Source organism: Hemitrygon akajei, chromosome 8, assembly GCF_048418815.1.
Source record: "Hemitrygon akajei chromosome 8, sHemAka1.3, whole genome shotgun sequence".
NCBI lineage: Eukaryota > Metazoa > Chordata > Chondrichthyes > Myliobatiformes > Dasyatidae > Hemitrygon > Hemitrygon akajei.
The window spans coordinates 118,013,565-118,036,039 of NC_133131.1; the positions used below are offsets into that span (position 1 = coordinate 118,013,565).

Sequence of the window (22,475 nt, forward strand, 5' to 3'; positions counted from 1 at the left end):
ACTGCATTACAATCAACATAAGGGCGCATGGAAAACTCTTGGCATTAGAGTCCACTGGTGCTATGGTTATGGCACTATACAGAAGTCATCACATTAAGTCATGAATTAATTTGAAAGTTCATATCTGAAGACACTATGAGTTGCCTAATTTTTGTCTAATTCCATTTGATACACTGGGATCTGATCTTGTTTAAATTTAACTTCAGTCTGGTGCTTTCATGCACCATCATGTATAAACACAGCTATTGTAACAACAGATAGGCTGTAAACATAAAATTATTAGTAACATTATTTTAAAATTGAGATACTCAGCAGATCATGCAGCATCAGTGCAGAAATGGTTTCTGGCTTTCTCAGTATCAGATTTCAAGCATCTGCAGTTTTTAATTTTTAAAATTTGAAGTTGCATTATTCCTCCATTTTGTTATTTGGTCATCAGGAAACGGTAATCATGAAAAAGCACTACTGTTAAGGCAAGAGTTTGGCTCTAGGCATCGTATTAGAAGGGTCATTTCATTGTCTTCCTCGTCTGAGTCCTAGATGGCCTATCTTTTTTTCCCCTAGATTGCAATCTCTATTTGTAGATTTCTCAGTCAGAGAAATAATCTTCCTGCATCCCCTCTGTCATGCTGTGTAGGAACTTACGCAAGTTTCAGTGACATTGGTTGAAGTTCTTCTAAACACTAGAGAATACAGATCTAGTCAATTCAGCCTCTCCTCATATAGCAGGCATGCTATCCCAGGAATCAGTCTAATAAAACTTCCTCTATGACAAGTATACAGGACAGGAGACTAAAACTATTTAGAGTACTTGATGCACCATCAATAACTCACTCTGAGACGTAAGAAGCGAGATATCCGCTTTTATTGACTGAAAGAATGAACAACACTACATCCTGGAGAATGAGGCCGGGCTCAGGCCTCAATCGCCTTTATACAGGGGTCTGTGGGAGGAGCCACAGGAGCAGTCCAGACAGGTATATGTAGTTCACCACAGTACTTTCACTCCCAAAGTCCTGCATCATTGTAGTAACACATTTTTATTCTTGTACTCAAACTCTCATGCAATAAAGGCAAACATATTAGTTACTTTACTAATCGTCTGCTTCACGTGCATGTTAGCTTTCTGTGATTCATGTTCAAAGACATCCAGATCCTTGTAAACATCAACATTATTCAGTCTATCACTGTTTAAAAATATACTCTTTTGCTGAAATGGATAATGTCACATTTTTCTATATGATATTCTATCAGCCATGCTCTCACTCACTGACTTGCTTCTGTCCCCTTAAAGCTTCTTTTCGTTCTCTTTACTAGTCACAATCCTGCATCATCAGCAAACTTGAAAATATGACATGGAGTTTCCCTCGAAGAAATCATTAATGCATATCCTAAATACCTAGAGTCCAACTGGAAACCCATTTATCACAGCCTGTAGGCCTTAGAAAAACACATTTACAGTATTCCCACTCTTTTTAATTAATTCATGGTCCAATCTGGTATGTTATCCCTCAAATCCATATGCTTTGTTGAATAACCTGTGTGAGACCTTATCAGACCCCTCTGAAAATCTAAATACACCATGTCGACTGGTTCTCCCCTATCTATTCTGCATTCTCAGTGAACTTTAGTAGATTCAGCTCCAGTATATGAGGCTGTGGAGCACTCAGTACAAATAGAAGACGTTTTACTAAAGTGTGAACTATAAATAACCTTGGGGGTGAATGGACACAATTTTGAGCTGGTAGAGGATGAATCAGTGAAGAATTGATTCCATTCACAGCAAAACATGGGGCAACAATGTAAAGCGACCTAGGTTCGGCGTGCTTCCTGGAGCAGTGAGAGAAAAGATTTCAAACTTGCCCTTGTTTTTTGTGTGTGTGTGTTTCACTCTATAGCTTTTTAATATATTGGGACGATTACTTTCTTCTTATTGTAATACACAGTCAAAAATAAATGGGAAATCGCCTGGTGTGCGCCTGTGTGACAGCTTGTGCTCTGTACCGCCCCTGGCGGGGTGCTACCAGCGATGAAGATAATGTAGGGGAGTGAGCTGCCACCGCGGCTGTGGTCACCATTCCAGCGCGGATCACTTCCTTAAAAAAAGAGCACAATACTGCTCTGCACGTACAGAGCGGTTGGGAGCCATGGCGGAGAGCGGCGTTAGCGGGGGAGCGGGCGGGCTCCAGCAGGGATCCCCGGCCATGTGTTTCGGAGCGGGTAGCAGCGGTGGCTCGGACTCAGCGACGCCCGTGTCGGTCTCCCTGCCCGCGCCCGCGCCCGCGTCCGTGTCGCTGTTCGGCTGCGCTGCGGTTGCGGAGAGCGGCCGCTCCGTTGGCTCGGGCAGCCAACAGCAGCGGGAGAGGATCGCGCTGAGGAAGGCGCAGCTCCGCAGCTATCCCCGGACAAAGAAACTGGAGAAACTCGGCGTCTACTCCGCCTGCAAGGTAGCGACCAACTCCAACGAGGGGCGGAATTGTACCGGCTCCGCGCATTCTCACCAGGCAATCTAACTCGTTTTTAAGACAAGCTCTCGAATGAAGTGACATGTCAGAATTAATTTTGTTTTGACCGTATATGTGTCAGCTTGGATTGTTTTCCAACAGGGGGCGGGTTTGTTTCTCTGTCTGGCGCTTGTGTGTTGTAAACAATGTTAGGATCACTACATTGCTGTGTCATTTTCTGAAAGTGATGACAGTTTTATTTTAGGAGCATAATGTCATGATCGTGTAATTCTCTCCTGTAACGGTGTGCGATTCTGTGATGGGTTATGTAGTGTAAATAATGCAAGTGAGGAACTTTTTATTTCAGGTTGACTTTTGATAGTGCCGCACTATCAAGAAATTGCAACAATTTTAATTGCCGACAGAAATATATAACTACACCTACTAGCATCTTTCAAATAATTAAAGTTTTTTAAAAAATATATGGCCTGCTGAATGAAACATATTCAGCAAGATACGTAATTCATTTGCACCAGTTTTAAGGACCCTAGTTTTCTCTAAGTTAGGCTAAGACGATGTGAACAATCATTTATTTTTATGGAATGTGCGGAGACGAATATAACAGGTGCCCCATTGCAAAGTGTGAGGTGACAACGACACAGATTAGAAAAGCTTTCTTCACTACTCCTTTTATCGGGAATAAAAATTAGTTTTCAAAGATATGCAAAACTTTAACCAAACCTGCTTTTTTTTTGGAGTGATTCTGTAAACAGAATGTAAAATAGGAGTGGGGAGGTGTTGCAGAATAAGAGTAATTTCAAACTACGTGATTCTTTGGCAGCATTGGGATGCCAGGTTAAGTGAAATGAAATGAAATTATGAGCTTTTAAGGAACTCTGATTTTTCACCTCCAGCCGGATTATAACTAGTTAGGAATATCTGTCTATTGGCCATATTGTTTTATGAGTGAATCGGTGAACACAAGACATTTAAACACAGCAGTTCAAAAAAATGGGATTATTTCAATTCTTACTTCAGTTCAACTTTCCATTCCCATTCTGACATGATTACTCCATCTCTTTCTTCCACGGCCTATAGTCATCTCCTATTAGATTTCTAAAGGACTTCAGGCCTTTACCTTTTCTACCCAACCCCTACCAGCTTCTTAGTTCATCCCCCCACTATCCACTTCCCCCCATCACCTGGTCTCACCTATCACCTGACAGCTTCTCCTCCTCCTCCTTCCATCCATCTTCTGATTCAAGCTTCTGCCCCCTTCCTTTCCAGTCCTGATGAAGGGTCTTGGCCAGAAATGTGACTGTTTATTTCCCTCCATGGATGCTGCTTGAATTAGAAACATAGAAAACCTACAGCACAATACAGGCCCTTTGGCCTACAATGCTGTGCTGAACATGTACTTACTTTAGAAATTACTAGGCTTACCTATAGCCCTCTATTTTTCTAAGCTCCATGTACCTATCCAAGAGTCTCTTAAAAGACCCTATTGTTTCCATCTCCACCGCCGCCGGCAGCCCATTCCACGCACTCACCACTCTCTGTGTAAAAAAATCTTACCTCTGACATCTCCTCTGTACCTATTTCGAAGCACCTTAAAACTGTGCCCTCTCGTGCTAGCCATTTCAGCCCTGAGAAAAAAGCCTCTGACGATCCACTCAATCAATGCCTCTCATAATCTTATACACCTCTATCAGGTCATTTCTCATCCTCCGTCACTCCAAGGAGGAAAGGCCTATTGTCATAAGGAATGCTCCCAAATCCAGGCAACATCCTCGTAAATCTCCTCTGCACCCTTTCTATGGTTTCCACATCCTTCCTGTAGTGAGGTGACAAGAACTGATCAGGGTCCTATACAGCTGCAACATTACTTCTCAGATCTTGAACTCAATCCCATGGTTGATGTAGGCCAATGCACCTTCTTAACCACAGAGACAACCTGCAGGGCAGCTTTGAGTGTCCTATGGTCACCACTGGTCACTGACCTCCATGCAGAATATGACCCGTCTACAACCACTCTTTGCCTTCTGTGGGCAAACTGATTTTGGATCCACAAAGCAATGTCCCTTTGGACCCCATGCCTCCTTACTTTCCAATAAGCCTTCCATGGGGTACCTTGTCAAATGCCTTGCTGATTTGTTCGTTTTCTCCAGCATTTTGTGTGTGTTCCCACAGAAGGTCTGTTGTGCCTGCTGAATGGTATACAGTATGTTCCTAATCCCTTTAGGCTGAAGAATCCTGCAAGTGCAATGGCTGGAAGAATCCTAACCCTCCTCCAACTCCTCCAAGAGCCAACTTCCAGCAGGCAGCTGTCAGCCTTGCAGAACAATGCCGAAGCTGTGGCCATATGCTAGGTAGGTACAAATTTTTTCTTGTAAACTTTCTGGCTGAGAATATAAAGAGCAGTCCAAATCTGAAGTCAGACGAATTTTAACTTAACAATTCTTTAGCTCAACATCATCAATAGAAAGATTGCCATTACTTCAAGCCAGAAAACTGGATTTTTCATTAGAAAGTCTATTGGAGTTGGAGCTGGTGCAGTTGTATTTTTGAAAGTATGAAAGTGGAGACTTGTATTGTTACTGCTGGCTACTTACTGGATCTTCTCAATGCTCTCAGTTCAATAGATTTTGATTTCTAAGAAAAAGTAAAAAAAATCTAGATGTATTTTGTGGTGAATGGGGGTGAGATTTTCAATGTTGTCCTAATTTAGTGAATATTACTTTTACTCAATGGTTGGTACTGCTTTAAAATTCCTCTGATCTTCCCTTTCAGTGAAGTTGTTCCTCAGTAAACCAAGTAATACTGAAAACGATAATTCAGAACACCCTAACCACCAGAAATGTCCATAATGTTACATTTGGCAAGGTAGCAAGTAAACTGTAAACTAGTTCTGTGAAAAAGGCATACTGCCGGGAATGAAGGTTCTACGGCAAGTCAGGTTTATTGTCATTTAACTATATACATGTATATAACATATATAACCATATAATGTATATAGAAATGAAACAACTTTTCTCTGAACCAGGTTGTAAAGTACAGTAGTACACATAACACACGATAACTTATGAAGGTAAGGAAAATATCTACAGATGAATCACACAGAAATACGTAACAAATACGTGCATTAATATTAAATATTGTAAAGTACGGAACAGATTAACCAGAGACATTTTGAATATGATGTGGCAGGGAGTTCAGAAGCCTAACAGCCTGGTGGAAGAAACTTTCTCATCCTAGCAGTTCTTGTTTTTATGCATTGTGGTGTCCTGCCTGATGGTAGAAAGTCAAAGAGGATGGGTGGGATTTGTAATAATACTAAGAGCCCTGCTCACGCAGCACACCTGATAAATGTCCGCGATGGATAGAAGGGAGATCGCTATGGTCCTCTCAGTTGTTCTCACAGTCCATTGTATGGACCTCTAGTCGTACGCTGACTGGTGTTCTGAGCTCCTCCAGTATTTTGTGTGTGTTGCAGAAAATTATAGGGCAGTTAGCTTACCATTTCTAGAAGGAGAAATTATTAAAGACATTCTGACAAGGCATTTAAAGAAAAGTCAAAATGATTTTGTTAAGAGGAAATTATTTTTATTTTTACTATTTATTGATGTCCTTTGAAGAAATACATGAGCTGTTGATAAAAGGAAGCAATGGAGATACTCTACTTAGATTTCTGGTTGACATTTGATAAAGTGCTGCATCGAAATTTATTACGGAAAATAACATTTATAATAGAGGGGTACATGTGTGTGGAAAGAAGACTGAATGGCCACCAGGATATAGAGATCAGGTAAAAATGTTTGTTTTTCAGTTGGCAAAATGGAATGAGAGGTATGAAATGACATTCTGCATTAAGGCCTTAACTTTTTATTCAAATTAACTTAGATAGAAGCTAAACAGCTGTTAACTTTGCTTCTGACACAAAGATACCTAGGAAAATATGTTATAAAGAGGCTACAAAGGGATACTGTTGATTTAGTGAGTGGGTAGAGATCTGGCAAAAAGAGTATAATGTAAGAAAGTGCAAAAATGTAGGATGCTATCTAAATGGTCAAAAATTTAAGAGTGACCCAGGTGTCTGTATATGATTTACAAAATACTGGTATGCAGCTGCAGTAAATAATGAAGAAAACAAAAGAATGTTGTTAGTTGTAAAGGAAACTAATTCCAAAAGTGGCCTGTATCAAACCTCAAACTTTCTTTTGCCTTCCCTCATGTGTCAAGTCAAGTTTATTATCATTTAACTATTTCCATGTATATAACATATAACCATAGAATGTATGGTTATATGCATACATATGTATATATGTATATTATGTATATATGTATAATTATATGTATATAATTATATACATTATATGTATATAATGAGACAATGTTTCTCTGAACTAGGGTGTAAAGCACAGTAGTACACATAACACACAATAACTTAAGAAGGTAAGGATAAAATCTACAGATGAATAACAAACTAAAGTGCATTAATCTTATATAGTGTAAGGTGCAGAATAGATTAATCAGTGATACTTTGAGTACAATGTGGTGGGGAGTTCAGGAGCCTGATGGCCTGAGGGAAGAAACTGTTTCTCATCTGACCATTCTTGATTTTATGCCTTGTAGTCTCCTGCGTGATGGTAGAAAGTCAAAGAGAATGCTGCATGGATGGGTGGGATCCTTAAGCATTCCTGATAAATGTCCCTGATGGATGGTAGGGAGACCCCTATGATTCTCTCATCCTTTCTCACAGTCCTTTGTAGGGACTTCAGGTCCAATGCTGAACTGCTCCCATACCAGATGGAGATGCAACTTGTCAGGATGCTCTCAAAAGTGCACCTGCAAAATGCAGTTAAGATGGAAGATGGGAGCCTTGCTTGCCTCAATCTTCTTAGGAACTGGAGGCACTGCTGTGCCTTCTTGTTCAGGGAGGTGATATTAAGGGATCAGGTGAGGTCATCAGTGATAATCCAGGCCTATGGAAACTAGGCCAGTGATGTAACCAGTAGATTAGTTGGTTCCATCACTGAACTGACATTGCTAGTTCCCACAGGCATGTCAGTTGGACAACTTAAATTAATTAAATTGTATGTGGAGTACAAAGTTATAGCAAATATAACACAAAATTAGCTTTTTGTTGTTTAAAAAGTCATCTGATTCATTAATTATATTCAGAAATGAAATCTGCTGTCATTATCTATTCTGGGCTCTGTGACTTCAGAGCCAGGGATGTACAGGTATTTGTTGCTTAATGTCCACGATACGTTCTGTGAAATTGGACATTATGTGATTTGGACATTGTGCGAAAACCATATTATATACTTTGCCTCTTGCTTCTGCTATCACTAGGAGTGGTTTTGCCGTGTTTGGAAGCCATGATGCACTTTACGGTAATATTTTCAAAAGAAATTTAAACAGAAAGAACGCTACTACACTCAAGAGACACACAATACACGAGAGTGGTTACGTCCGCTACGTCACATTCTCCAGGCAGGACTAAGGACGTATATGCGATCAGATGTTGTCCGAATGGACGTTAAGCGGTGCACACCTGTAGTTCAATCTTGTGTGCCCCTTGAACAGGTTCAGCAAGCCATCTGTGAAGGGGACAGTTAGAGAAGCACAATAAATTCTGGGCAAGACAATGGCATCCACTTTCTGTGAATAAATTAGCTTAATTAGAAGTTGTAAGTGTTTAAACACAATTTTATCTTGTGCATTTAGTCATCAGTGATTAATAATTGCTAGAATATCATTGAAAAAAAGAATAAGTTAAAGTAAAAGAAAAACTACATGCTGGAAATCTGAAATAACCAAAAAAATGCCCAGCAGGTCAGACTACATCTGTGGCAAAGAAAATGTTTCATACCAAAAACATTCATCAGGACTGAGAAAGAGAGAAAACATGTTTGGTTCTAGTTCTGGAGACGGAAAGGACAAAGGGAATATTTTTGATAGGATGAGGTCAGGATTCTTATGGAGGTAAGTCAGCCGGTCATTGGTATAATGGGAGTAGTTAGAGGAAGCACGAAACAGAACTTAAGAGATGCGGACCATTACAGGGTAAGAATACAGAAAAAATGTGAAAATATGAAGCACAAAATGCAGGAGGAATGCAGCAAGTTAGGCCGTATCTGTGGAGGGAAACAAATGGTCAATGTTTCAGACCGGGACCTTCAGCAAGGAGGAAGAAGTCTGAATAAGAAGTTGGGAGGAGAGGAAGTGAAACCAAAGTGGAAGGCTGGGTGAGGGGGATAAAGGGGTAAAGGGCTGACGAAGAAGGAATCCAATAGGAGAGGACAGTGGATCATGGAAAAAAAAGGGACGAAGGAGGAGTGTTGATGTGTAGGTGAGAAGAGGAGAAGGAAGGAGAGGGTAACCAGAATGATGATTGGAAAAAGAGAAGAGGGTTAGAGGAGAAATTACTGAAAGTTAGAGAAATTGATGCTCATTCCATCTGGTTTGAGGCTACCCAGATGGAATATGACTTTTTGCACTTCCAACCCGAGTTTGGCCTCATCATGCCAGTAGAGGAAGCTGTAGACATGTATGTCAAATTGGAATGGGAAATTGATTTGAAATGGGTAACCAACGGAAGGGTCTCCTTTTGCGGTGGTTAGAGCGAAGGCGCTTGACAAAGCAGTACCCCAATTTGCATTGGATCTTGCTGATGGGGAGGTGGCTGCATTGTATTCAGCAGATAAACCCAACAGACTCGCAGGTGAAGTGTTGCCTCACCTGGAAGGACAGTTTAGGGCCCTGAATGATTGTGAGGGAGGAGGTGTAGAGTAGGTATAGCATTTGTCATGCTTACAGTGGTAAATACTGAGAGGGAGATCAGTAGAGAGGGACAAGTTGACAAGGGAGTCATATAGAGACCTATTGAAAGCGGAAACTGTGAGATATAGATGTGCTTAGTGGTAAGATCCCTTTGGAGATGGCACATACTGTGAATGATACTGTTGTCCTTTCCAAAACCTAAAAAAAGTTGACTATCCTCCTTCTTCACATGAGTCTCTTGTGCAAAGATAATATTAGCATTCATTCTGTGGAATACTTTAAATATTTTTTTCCGTTTATTCGGATGATTTAAACCGTTTGTATTCCAAGAAACAAAGTTAATAATCTTATCCATATTGCCAATATTTATCGTAGTTAACGCACAAGGTTAAAAAGAAGACAAACTCATGAATCCGGAAGAGGAGAACAGGTTCAAAGAGGAACCGGAAGTTAGGACACTCCAGCCATTTTGGTAGTTTCGAGTCAGCCCATGAAGTGAAAACTAAGCAAAAAGCAAAAGCAAAAAAGAATCCCCCTCCCCCCACCCCCGGAAACCCAAGAAAAAGCCAGAAAGAGGCAAGCAGGCAAACTAATACTAATTTTACCCCCATCTCTCAAGACGGCAACTCAAAAGAAAAAGTAAGAAAACAGACACAAACCACCCATATTCAAAAAAGAATAAAGGGTTAGTATAACAAGGATTAAACTATGAAATTAGTATTATATAAAAAAATTTAAAAAAAGAAAAATACTAAATCATTAAAACCCAGAGGTGGATAACATTATACTAATATTTTAAAAGAAGGTCATCAGTCTTGTTCAGAACGGGTGTGACGTATCCAAGCACTAAGGTCTTATGGGAAGAAGAAACGACATCTTGGAAAAAAAGTTTTTAAAAAAACTTAATATTTAAGCATAAAAGATATAAGACAAAAATGTATATAAACTTAAAAACACCTAATTAGTTGCTTACAAAACTGACAGAATAATAGTTTAAAAAAAGAACTCGAAATAAACCAAAAACAGACCTTTACTTAAGCATGTAAAAATACACTATCAGCCATCACATAAAGATCATCAAATTATGAAAGGTCCGAATCTATAGACTAATTATTAGCTTAAAGGAAAAAGCCAATACGGATAGTAAAAATACAATACGTTAGTCAACTCATAGTGAAAAGGTGCTATTCTTCAAGAAATCTTTGGGCATCCGCTGGAGATTTGAACAACCGATGAGTCTCATTGGGAAGAGTAACTCTCAGTTGTGCTGGAAATAACAACACTTGTTTATAACCTTTCCGATGGATTTCCGACATAACCGGTTTAAAAGCCATTCTTTCCCTCAAAACTTCGGGACTGTAGTCTTCCAGGATACGAAATTTGATATCTTGAAAGCTGATCATACCCTTTTGCCGGGCAGCTCGAATCAGGCGATCTGTAATACGAGGATAGTGAAGTCAGAGAATCACTGGTCGTGGTTTCCCAGCTGGAACTGGTTGAAAGCGAGAGATGCGATGTGCGCGGTCGATTATTGGAGGGGTATCCAGAACATCTGAGCCGAAGACATCCATTAAAAATTTAGAGAAAAATACAACCAGATCACCCTTCTCAAAAATTTCCGGAAGCCCGATTATCCGGAGGTTCTGTCTTCGAGACCGATTTTCAAGATCAATAAGTTTGGATTTATAACGTTCCAACAGTTGAGAAGTCGAAGATAGCTTTTGTTCCAAAGTTTCAATTCTACGATCTCTCTGGCGAGCGGCATCTTCAAGAACTAAAATTCTTGCTTGTTGTTGTTGCATATCCGATGTGAGTGATTGAAATTTTGCGTCAACTGTCTTTAAAGTTTCATCGAGCATAGAAAGCTTTGGGGTGAGTTTATTCTCCAGTCTCTCAAGTCTCTCATCCATAAGTTTCGCAATTGCTTCCAAGGTTAATGGTTCTTTCGTCAGTTTTGATTCCTTAGTTTCTCGTGGTTTAGACATTTTGCCGAGTTGAAACATAATTCAAACAGTCAAAAAACAATTCATAAATATCAACCCCTTTAGAATAGGTGTAAATAGGTCAGTTAGGGGGTGATTGTAGGTAGAAGAAAAGTAAAAGGATTGGAGCAAAGCCTAAAGCAGCCATACCCCATAAGTGCTATCTTGAGAGGTCCCAGTGTTCTTTTCATGAAATTCTGCACCCTTTTTTCTCCAAACATACCTTTGCTCACTGTGGCCAAGAAGTTCTATTTTAACTTTATCAGTCCACAGAACTTGTTTCCAAAATGCATCTGGCTTGTTTAGATGTTCCTTTGCAAACTTCTGATGCTGAATTTTGTGGTGAGGACACAAGAAATGTTTTCTTCTGATGACTCTTCCATGAAGGTCATATTAGTGCAGGTGTCGGTGCACAGTAGAACAGTGCACCACCACTCCAGAGTCTGCTAAATCTTCCTGAAGGTCTTTTGCAGTCAAACGGGGATTTTGATTTGCCTTTTCAGCAATCCTATGAGCCGTTCTCTTGGAAAGTTTTCTTGGTCTTCCAGACTTCAACTTGACCTCCACCTTTCCTGTTAACTGCCATTTCTTAATTACATTACGAACTGAGGAAACGGCTACCTGAAACACTTTGCTGTCTTCCTGTAGCCTTCTCTTGCTTTGTGGGAATCATTTATTTTAATTTTCAGATGCTAGGCAGCTGCTTAGAGGAGCCCATGGCTGCTGATTGTTGGGACAAGGTTTGAGGAGTCAGGGTATTTATAAAGCTTTGAAATTTGCATTACCTGGCCTTTCCTAACGATGACTGTGAACAAGCCATAGCCCTAACAAGCTAATTAAGGTCTGAGACCTTGATAAAAGTTATCTGAGAGCTCAAACCTCTTGGGGTGCCCAAACTTTTGCATGGTGCTCCTTTCCTTTTTTCACTCTAAAATTGTACAAAACAAAAATAGTACACTAATCTTGCTTAAAATGTTGAAAAGAATGTTCTATCTTTAACTTTATGACTTTTGGAGATCAGTTCATCTTCTACTCACTTAACTATTCACAGTAACAGAAATTTTGACCAGGGGTGCCCAAACTTTTGCATGCCACTGTAAATGCACATTTTGTGCAGTTGGAGCAAAATACAACAGTTGTTGATAATCTGAAACAAGAAAACACAAGCACTCAGAAGAACGTGCAGCCTTAGAGGGTAGAGAAACTAAAGGCCGTGCCTTCATCAGAACTGGTAAAATGAGAAAACAGGCGGATTTGAGTGATGGTGAGCCGAAAATGGAAAGAAAATAAGGGATAGGGTGCAGACCAAAATTGTCAAGGGGATAATAACTCTGAACCAGTGTTCTCCAACTTTTTTTTAGCCCAAAGCCCCCCTAAAGTGCTTTCATACTTGCTAATGCCCCCATAAAGCATCTTCATACTTGCCAATGCCCTTCTTAGGCACAGTATATTTTCCGTAACTCTCATAACTACCTCAACTATACCTCTTCCCACCCTGCCAAATGTAAAAATGCTATTCCTTATTTCCAGTTCCTCCGTCTCTGCCGCATCTGCTCCCAGGATAAGGCTTTCCATTCCAGTACATCTCAAATATCCGTTTTCTTTAAGAATCGTGGTTTCCCTTCTGCTGTCATCAATGGTGTCCTCACCTGCATCTCCTCCATTTCCCACACTTCGGCCTTACCCCATCCTCCTGTCACCACAACAGGGACCGTGTTCCCCTTGTCCTCACCTACCACCCCACCAGCCTCTGGATCCAGCATATTATCCTCCGCAATTTCCGCCACCTTCAACAGGACCCCACCACTAAGCACATCTTTGCCTCTCTACCCCTCTCCGCTTTTCACAGGGATCGTTCCCTCCACGACTGCCTGGTCCACATGTCCCTCCCCACAGATCTCCCACCTGGCACTTATCCTTGCAAACGTAAGTGCTACACCTGTCCCTCCCTACACCTCCTCTCTTACCACCATTCAGGGCCCCAAACAGTCCTTCCAGGTGAGGCAACACTTCACTTGTGAGTCTGTTGGGGTCATCTATTGCATCCGGTGCTACCAGTGTGGCCTCCTCTACATCGGCGAGACCCGACGCAGATTGGGGGAACGCTTTGTCGAGCACCTTCTGCCACAACAGACAAGATCTCCCGGTTGCCACCCACTTCTTCTCTGCTTCACATTCACATTCGGATATGTCCATACATGGCCTCGTCTACTGCCATGATGAGGCCAAACTCAGATTGGAGGAGCAACACTTTATATACCATCTGGGTAGTCTCCAGCCCCTTGGCATGAACATCGAATTCTCCAACTTCCGGTAACTCCCTCCCTCTCCCTTCCCCCATCCCACTTTCACTCTGTCTCCTCCTCCAGCTGCCTATCACCTCTCTCATGATTCTGTCTTCTTTTACTACCCATAGTGCTTTTCCCCTTACATTCCTTCTTCACCTTTCCTTCCTATCCCCTCCCTGCTTCCCCTCCCCCACCCCTTGTTCTTTCCTCTGATTGGTTTTCACCTGGCACCTTCCACCCTCCGCCCACCTTTATAGGGCCCCTGCCCCCTCCTCCTTCAGTCCTGACGAAGGGTCTCGGCCTGAAACGTTGACTGTTCGTTTCAACGGATGCTGAGTTCCTCCAGCTTGTTTGTACGTGTATATTTTCCAGCGCCCCCATTGTGTAAAAACATGTCTACCATATGCTAACAGGAGAAAAATGATTCTGCTTTAAATTTTTATTTGTCTTTAAACTTTGCTTACATAGTACCTGTACACTGTACAGCCACTTCGATATCAATGTGACCCTTGAGCTTGATGGTTTTTATCAAGAGTTGAAATATCTGGTTCAATTTGTGACAGCAAAAGCCTTAAGTCCCCGCGTGTAACAATGTCCGAGCGGTTTCTAATTTTTGTGATTCACTGGTTCACTGCACAGAAGCCTCTTTCAACAAGGTAAGAGGATGGAAGTGCAATGAAGGGCAGTTTGGCTCTTCTCCAAAGACCCAGGAAACTTTGACGGTATAGCCACGTACCAGAAAAGCCGACATGCTCTTCATCATTCTGAATTTCGATGATTTCTTTTTGCAAGCTCTCCTCTTGTTCTTCCACCTTGCAAAGAAATGAGTTATTTACCCAGTCCAGAATTTCCAGATTGTTCAAATCCTTGAATCAATTCTGAAAACCCTTCTTCAGTGGGTGCAGGTGTAAGCAGTACTTTTGCAAATTACCATCTGTGAAAGAGGGTTCCATACTTTCCATGCAGGGAAACCGTGCTAACATTCTTCTCCCAATGTGTGGCTTATATGTTTCCAATTTTCCGATAAACGTGCACACTGCACTTTTTGCCTGGATTAAATTGAAATTCTCACCCTGCAGTTTCATATTTAGAAGGTTTATTTTGTCATAAAGATTATCTCGGCTTGCCTCGTCTCCATGTAGAAGTTCAATCTTGTTTCTCAAGCTCTTGTCGACTTCAAGCAAAAATTCAACCACAGTGTCAAAAAGATCAAAGAAATGTTTTAAGCATCAGCCTTTTGACAGTCAACACACTTCAGTGTGAAGAAGCAAGCATTCGAAACTCTTTATCATTATCTTGGCGTAACTGGCAAAATGTTGTACTATTTAATTGATGAGCTTTAATTTTGTTGATAGCAGATATTACAAGTGTCATGCTTGAAAATGGTCACTGGCTGAGGTTTTTGGTTGCGAGAAGTTGATGATGAATTACATGATGGATTGCAAACAGACATTTTTTCATAAATGCCACTAAGCTAGCATGGTGACCTGTCATATATGGTGCTCCATCTGTTGCACAAAAAAACATGGTCCTAATCAGAATACTTTTATCCTTAATATACATTTTGAGTTCGCCATGGATTGATTCTCCATTGATATTTGTTTTTAACTTTTTACTAAAGAAATTGTCTCACACAGTTGACACATCTAGTTGTATCCCAAATTTTGTGTTTTGTGACTGTGTATGAATGATCCTCAATGTCTTCATTTATTTCATCAATATGATGAGCTACAGAGTTATTATTTAGAGGAATTGCTTTTAAAATACTGGTATCCATTTTGAGAACAGTGGTGAGCACTTCTGATCCAGCAGGCATTATTAATCTTTCACCAAATGTATGAGACTTTTCACACTTCAATATCATTTTAGTAATGTTATAAGAAGTAATGAGACCACTATCAAGGCCATTTTTGGCTTTCTTGGCATATGACTTGAGTGTGCAACGCTTTTCAAATGCTTCTTTCATCTTCTAGAACTGAATAATACCATAAGTAGCCTTTTCAGGGTGTCGTTTATGGAAATGTTCCTGCAATCTTGATGGTTTCATAGCTTCATTAGGCAGCAAAGTATTACAAATAAAACACGAGTCGCTGATCTGACAGGAACGGAATAAAGCCATACTCCAGGTATGTATCATTGTATTAACACACTTTCTGTAGTTTCTGTTTCTTAACAGGATTAGAATTCAAGACTTCTCCACCTTCAGATGAATAGCGATCGTGCTGTACATATTTATCCATCATAAAATTAAAATTAAAAACGAACACAAACTGGGAAGCCTATTGGATGGTGACGATGGCAGCGAGTTGAAATGGATGGAACAATAGCAACAGCACACAAAGGAACGGCAAGATGAAAATTACGCTGACAAGGATTCAGATTGGAACCTGAATGTTAGTTGGGATAGGGCTGGTGCTCGGCAAGCTACCTTTATGCTATTCCAGTTAGAGCGATTGACCAATCACAAAAGCTCTCATAATCCCCAAAGATGGTTCTCGACCGCACATATGAAGTTGAGGTCGCTTTGAACGCCTCAAGAGGAATTCTGGCAGTCAGGACGTTCACTGATTGGCTCTATTTCACCATTTGGTTTTGGCCAGCGCTGTATCATTGCGCGACCTGTTTTCTGTAGATCTGTAGAGAAAGTTGAGAGAGTGTATTTGACTTGCCAACTGCTAAATTGCATAAGCTTGTTCCGTGCTGCAAGTCAAGAGGAACTGCTGGGCACCCTGGTTGCTAATTTATCCAGCTTCAGTGTCTGGTTGGTAAGGTTGGATGAAATTACTGAGTTTCAGACGCATTGCAACGATGAATGCTCACCGCCTGCAGAACTGTGGTTCTTCCTGTGTTCCAGTCCCTCACCCTTTTTTTTTTGGAGGTGCCTGTTCTACTAACAGTTGGTCAGGCCTTGTGTCTCAAGGTAGGGTGCCACTTACCGCCCCCCCCAAAGAATCTTGAACACCCCCGACAACTTATGTTTCACCTAACGTCCCCTTAGGACACATAACTGCCCCCACTGGGAATCACTGTTCTATATGCCGGCAGTTGGAGACAAAAACTTAAAAAAAAAAACAAATTGGCCTGAAAGCCGCATCTGCAGAGTGAGAAGAAATAAAAGGGAGTTACCTGCAATTAAATTTAATATGAATCCCCAAAGGTTTTAACATACCTGGATGAAAGAAGATGTGCTCTTTCTTAAGCATGGCTTTTGTCTGGATACATTACATCCATTGGGATTTGGTAATGATTTTAACAAATTCCACCCATTTTTCTCCACAAATGTGACTGTACTACTTTCAGTGCTGACAGGCATTGTCTGTTTTTGTATAAACTTGAACATTATGATTTTTTAAAAAATTGTATTTTCTTCTTGCAAATTACATGTTTACACTGTGTGTGTCTAATCTTCCAGAATCAGAATCAGAACGAGGTTTAATATCACTGGCATATGTCATGAAATTTGTTTTATGGCAGCAGTGCATGGCAATACAGAACAATATAAAATTATAAATTACAATACCAAGTATACAGTGCTATAAAAAGCATTCACTCCACCTTGGAAGTTTCCATGTTTTATTGTTTTACAACAGTGAATCACGGTGGATTTAATTTGTCTATTTTGACGCTGATCAACAGAAAAAGATTTTAGTGTCAAAATGAAAACAAATTTCTACAAATTGGTCTAAATTTACTACAATTATTAAACACAAAATATTTGATTGCATAACTACTCACTCCCTTCAAGTCAGTATTCAGTAGATGCACCTTTGGCAGCAATTACAGCCTTGCGTCTGTGTGGATCGGTCTCTACCAGCTTTGCACATTTGGACGCTGCAATTTTTCCTCATTCTTCTTTACAAATCTGCTCAAGCTGTCAGATTGCATAAGGATCATGGATGAACAGCCCTTTTCAGGTCCAGCCATGAATCAATTGGATTGAGGTCCGGGTTCTGACTTGGCCACTCCAGGGCATTAACTTTGTTGTTTTTAAGTCATTCCTGTGTAGCTTTGGCTTCATGCTTGGGTCCATTGTCTTGCTGGAAAGCAAATCTTCTCCCAAGCCACAGATCTCTTGCAGACAGCATAAGGTTTCCCTCCAGGATTTCCCTGTATTTTGCTGCATTTATTTTACCCTCTGCCTTCACAAGCCTTCCAGGTCCTGCTGCAGTGAAGCATCCCCACAGCATGCAGCATTCTTCACGGTAAGAATGGTGCGTTTTTGACGACGTGCAGTGTTTGGTTCATGGCAAACGTAGTGTTTTGTCTAACAGCCAAAAAGCTCATTTTGGTTTCATGAGACCATTGAACCTCCTTCTGACTCCTTCAGAGTCACATAACTCTAGCCGAGATTTCATGTGAGTTTTTTTTTCAACAGTGGCTTTCACCCTCCCATAAAGCTGCGACTGGTGAAGCTCCTGGGCAACAGCTGCTGTATGCGCAGTCTCTTCCCATCTCAGCCACTGAAGCTTGTAGCTCCTCCAGAATTGTCAAAGGTCTCTGGGAGGCCTCGCTCACTAGTCCCCTTCTTGCATGGTTTCTCAGCTTTTGAGGGCAGCCTGCTCTAAGCAGATTTTCAGCTGTGCCATATTCTTTCCATTTCTTCATGATTGACTTAACTGTACTCCAAAGTATATTCAGGAACTTGACATTTTCTTGTATCCATCCCCTCACTTGTGCTTTTCAATAACCTTTTCGTGGAGTTGCTTGGAACGTTCTTTTGTCTTCGTGGCAGCACACACAAATTGCTGGAGGAACCCAGCAGGCCAGGCAGCTTCTATGGAAAAAAGTGCAAATGATGTTTTGGGCCGAAGCCTTTCAGCAGGACTGGAGTGAAACACCAGGTGACGGGTGAAACCTGGAGGGGGAAGAATGAAGTCAGGAGTTGGGAAGTTGATTGATGAAAGAGACAAAAGGCCATGGGAGAAAGAAGAAGGGGGAGGAACACCAGAGGGAGACAATAGTAGGCAAGAAGATAAGGTGAGAGAGAGAAAAGGGATGGGAAATGGTGAAGGAGGGAGGGGCGGGGGGCATTAATGGAAGTTTGAGAAATTGATGTCCATGCCATCAGGTTGAAGGCTACCCAAACAGAAAATAAGGTGTTCCTATAACCTACGTGTGGTTTTTTCACAACAGTGGAGGAGGCCATGGATGGTCATATCGGAATGGGAATGGAAAATGGAATTAGGTCTGGTGTCCAGAAAAAAACCCACGGAGAGCTTTGAGGCCATCCTGCTGTGTGATGGAGGTGTATAGGGGCTGGGCATCAACAGTAAGAATAAGATGCTCACGACCAGGGAACTAGAAATCCTTGAAAAGATCAAGAGCGTGTGAGGTGTCACAGATATAGGTAGGAAGGGACTGAACGAGGGTCGATAAAATGGAGTCGAGGTGTGCCGATATGGGTTCAGTGGGGCAGGAACAAGCTGAAACAATGGGTCTATCTGGACAAGCAGGTTTGTGGATTTTGGGTAGGAGTTAGAAATGGGAGGTGCAGAGTGAGGGAACTGAGGTTGGTGGCAGTGAATGGGAGATCCCCAAAGTCAATAAGGTTGGTGATGGTGTTGGAGACAATGGCTTGGTGTTCCTTAGTGGGGTCCCATTCGAGGGATAAGAAAGAGGAGTGTCTGACAGTTGTCGCTGGGCCTTAGCAAGGTAGAGGTCAGTACGCCAGATTACTGCAGCACCTCACTTATCTGAGGGTTTGATAGTGAGGTTAGGATTAGTGTGGAGGGAATGGAGAGCCGACCGTTCAGAAGGAGTGAGGTTGGAATAGGAGAGAGGAGTGTTGAAGACTAAATGGTCAATGTCGCGTCAGCAGTTGGCAATTAAAAGGTCCAGAGCAGGCAGAAGACCAGGCCGGGGTGTCCAGGAAGAGGAGGAGGGGTGGTGGGGTGTCCTTGCCAAAGAAGTTACCGAGGTGACGGAAGAAGAGCTCAGTGTCGTGGTGGGCATGGAGCTCAATGAGGTATGAGCTCAGGAGGATAAAGGTGAGGCCCTTCCTGAGGACAGAACATTCTGCCTCAAAGAGGGGAAGGTCGGAGGGAATAGTGAAAACCTGGCATGGAATAGAGAGCTGGGCTCGGAGGGGGTAAGGGGTCGGTAGTGTCTGAGGGGAGAGAGGTTTGGGGTGTTCAGTGATGGTGGGGTGAGAGGAAGATGGAGAACCCGAGGGCCCAAGAGCTGGCGGTGGGACCTGAGAGAGATGGGATTGTGGAGTGGCAGTCGGGGGAAGGGAGGAGGAGGATTCCAGCAGCAGCGCCTGAAGACCCGGCCTGGAGGTCAAGGCTGGAGACGGAGTTGGAGGTTGTGCAGTCAGTACTTTGGAGGTGTCTGAGGTCGTTGGAACTTGCATTGATGGCAGTGGAGTCTGGATTTTGAATCTGCTCTGGATTGTTAGAGCTGTTGAGGAAGCAGCAGGGGTCACGGTCTGGAAGACAGCCAGGTCTGCTGGCTTTGGAGACAGCAGGCTCTGTGGTCTGTAGGCGGCCGATCTTCCAATCTGTGCAGGGCATGATAAAGTCAAAGAACTGGCATCTGAAAGAGTGGATCCAGCGGAGGATTAGGAGCATATAGGTCCATTACAGGCTGCAGAGAGAGAATCCTGGAGTTATGGAAGCGACTGGTACCTCCTCATGGCGCACAGAAAATGGTGGGAGAAGCAGTTGAATGTGAGTTAGTTTTTGCCAGAATACTGACTTGCCAGCAGTTGGACTTTCCAGATACAGGTGTATTTTTACTACAGTCAATTGAAACACCTTGACTGCAGACAGTGATCTCCACTTAACTAATTATGTGACTCCTAAAACCACAAATGTAAACCTCCCACTGGGGTTCACTACCTAACTCTGCCAACAGCCATGTGACTCTGCGGTGATATGGCCACCTTTATAACAATGTATTGGTATGATTTCGGGTTCAAGCAAACGGGAAGGTTGGGAAGTTCCGATTAGAGGAACCTTGATTTGTGTGAATGCTGTGTAAGTACGGCCTATGTAGAATTACTGTTTGCCAAGTAAAGATAAATTGTATACCAGCATAAAATTATAAAGAGAGTATATTTAACAATTTCCGCTTTATCGAACAGTTATTAAGGGAGAGAAGGAAGGAAAAAAATAAAGGGCACAGACCAGTCTAAATATGCACTTCACCCTTGGAGCTCATATCGTCCAAAAGCTGAGTGTGACCATTACTCATCGTGCTGAATTCTCATCACCAATCACTGGTAGAACTACCCATCTTGGACTCCTTTGTCTCGCAAAGTGCTCCTTGCAATAGAGTCTTCCTGATGGGTTCAAATCCTAACGCCATCCTCCTGATTTCCCCCCCTCCGTATCTCCCGCCAAAAAGACCATGAACCCGACCACTGTCCATCACAAATCTCTCTCTGCCCAGCACTCTCTAGAGCCTTTTCCCAGTCCCACCACTCTGATTGACGCAACATTCCTAAGTTGAACATATATATATATATATATATATGGATATATAAAATTATATTAAACAGTAGTGCATAAAGAGAGCGAAAATATTGAGGTAATGTTCATAGATTCATTGCTAATTCAGAAATCTGACAGCGGCGGGGAAGAGGTGTTTCTGAAATGTTGAGTGTGTGTCTTCAGGCTCCTATACCTTCTTACTTGTAACAATGAGAAGCGGACATGTGCTGGGTAAGGGGGCCCTTAGTGATGGATATCAACTTTTTGAAGGTGGCCTGGATATTGATGGTTCGTCTGTTGTTCTGCATTTTTTTCTGTAAAGTTTTGCCACACCGTGGGTGTCTACACAGAAGTTGTAAAATGTAAGAAAAATGGTAGTGAAATACTATATCTCAAAAGCAAAATATTGCAGATACTCAGTCAATCAGGGAATATCTGACTGGAGAGAGATACAGTTAATATTCCAGGCACGTGACCTGAAAACTATAATTAATCAAGTCATTAAACTGAATCACACACTGGTTATCTCTGTTTTGCATCATATGTGAAGTCCTGTATATTTGTCAATGGATGTTTCTTGACTGAATTGGTTGAATTATATAGCACAAGAAATAATTTGAAATAAGTTTATGCTGGCTGTACTTATTAGATTAGATTCAACTTTATTGTCATTGTGCCGAGTACAGATACAAAACCAATGAAATGCAATTAGCATCTAACCAGAATTGCAAAAGAATAGTCAAAAATAACTGCAAATAAAAAGTAAGTGCTACAGCACACAAATATAAAAGTACTGAGACAGTACAATATGGGTGGAATACTGCTTAGTGCTGTGATGTGAGGTTCAGCCTGGTGACAGCCTCAGGGAAGAAGCTGTTCCTGTGCCTGCTGGTGCGGGAGTGGAGGCTCCTGTAGCGCCTACCGGATGGGAGGAGAGTAAAAAGTCCATGGTTAGGGTGAGATGCATCCTTGATAATGCTTTTCGCCTGCCCAGGAGCGTTTATGGTAGATGTTCTCAATGGTGAGCAATTGGGTGCTGATAATCCGCTGGGCAGTTTTCACCATCCACTGGAGTGCTTTGCCATACCACTCTGAGATGCAGTTGGTGAGTATGCTCTCAACAGTACAGTGTAAAAGTCCGTCAGTATCCTGGGACAGAGGTGAGCTTTCTTGATGCTCCTCAGGAAATAAGGGCGCTGTTATGCTTTTTTGATCAGGATAGAGGAGTTTATTAATTCAAACACTACATGAACCATATCATAACATCATGCTAGTCTCTCTCTGAATCAGCATCTGAAGAACACTTTGTTTTCTCCTTGCGATAATTGCTATAAGTTTTAATGTAAAATTATACTTGTATGTGTTCCAGTAAGCAATTGCCCAAGGTCTCCAGTAAAATTAGCAGTACCAGTGTTTGGTGGGGAAGCACAAATAATAAATCCAAAGGTACTCTTTATTACATTGGAGTTATAAATAATTTTAATGCCTATCTAATCCTCTGACTTGGCCTCCTCAGGTTTCAGGGATTTTCACTTCTGTTAT

The 22,475-nt window shown here is 41.8% G+C and overlaps 1 protein-coding gene across 4 annotated transcripts in view; it reads left to right on the plus strand.

Moving 5' to 3' along the window:
• The first annotated feature begins 2,030 nt into the window (after window positions 1-2,030).
• The window catches only part of kat2b (K(lysine) acetyltransferase 2B), an 80,737-nt gene continuing 60,292 nt past the window's right edge, over window positions 2,031-22,475 (plus strand). For all 4 annotated transcript variants that reach the window (XM_073054446.1, XM_073054445.1, XM_073054447.1 and 1 more), the window contains exons 1-2: window positions 2,031-2,447; window positions 4,687-4,813. In XM_073054446.1, the coding sequence (XP_072910547.1) occupies window positions 2,148-2,447; window positions 4,687-4,813 (427 nt within the window). In that variant the 5' untranslated portion in view covers window positions 2,031-2,147. The remainder of the gene's footprint in view (window positions 2,448-4,686; window positions 4,814-22,475) is intronic.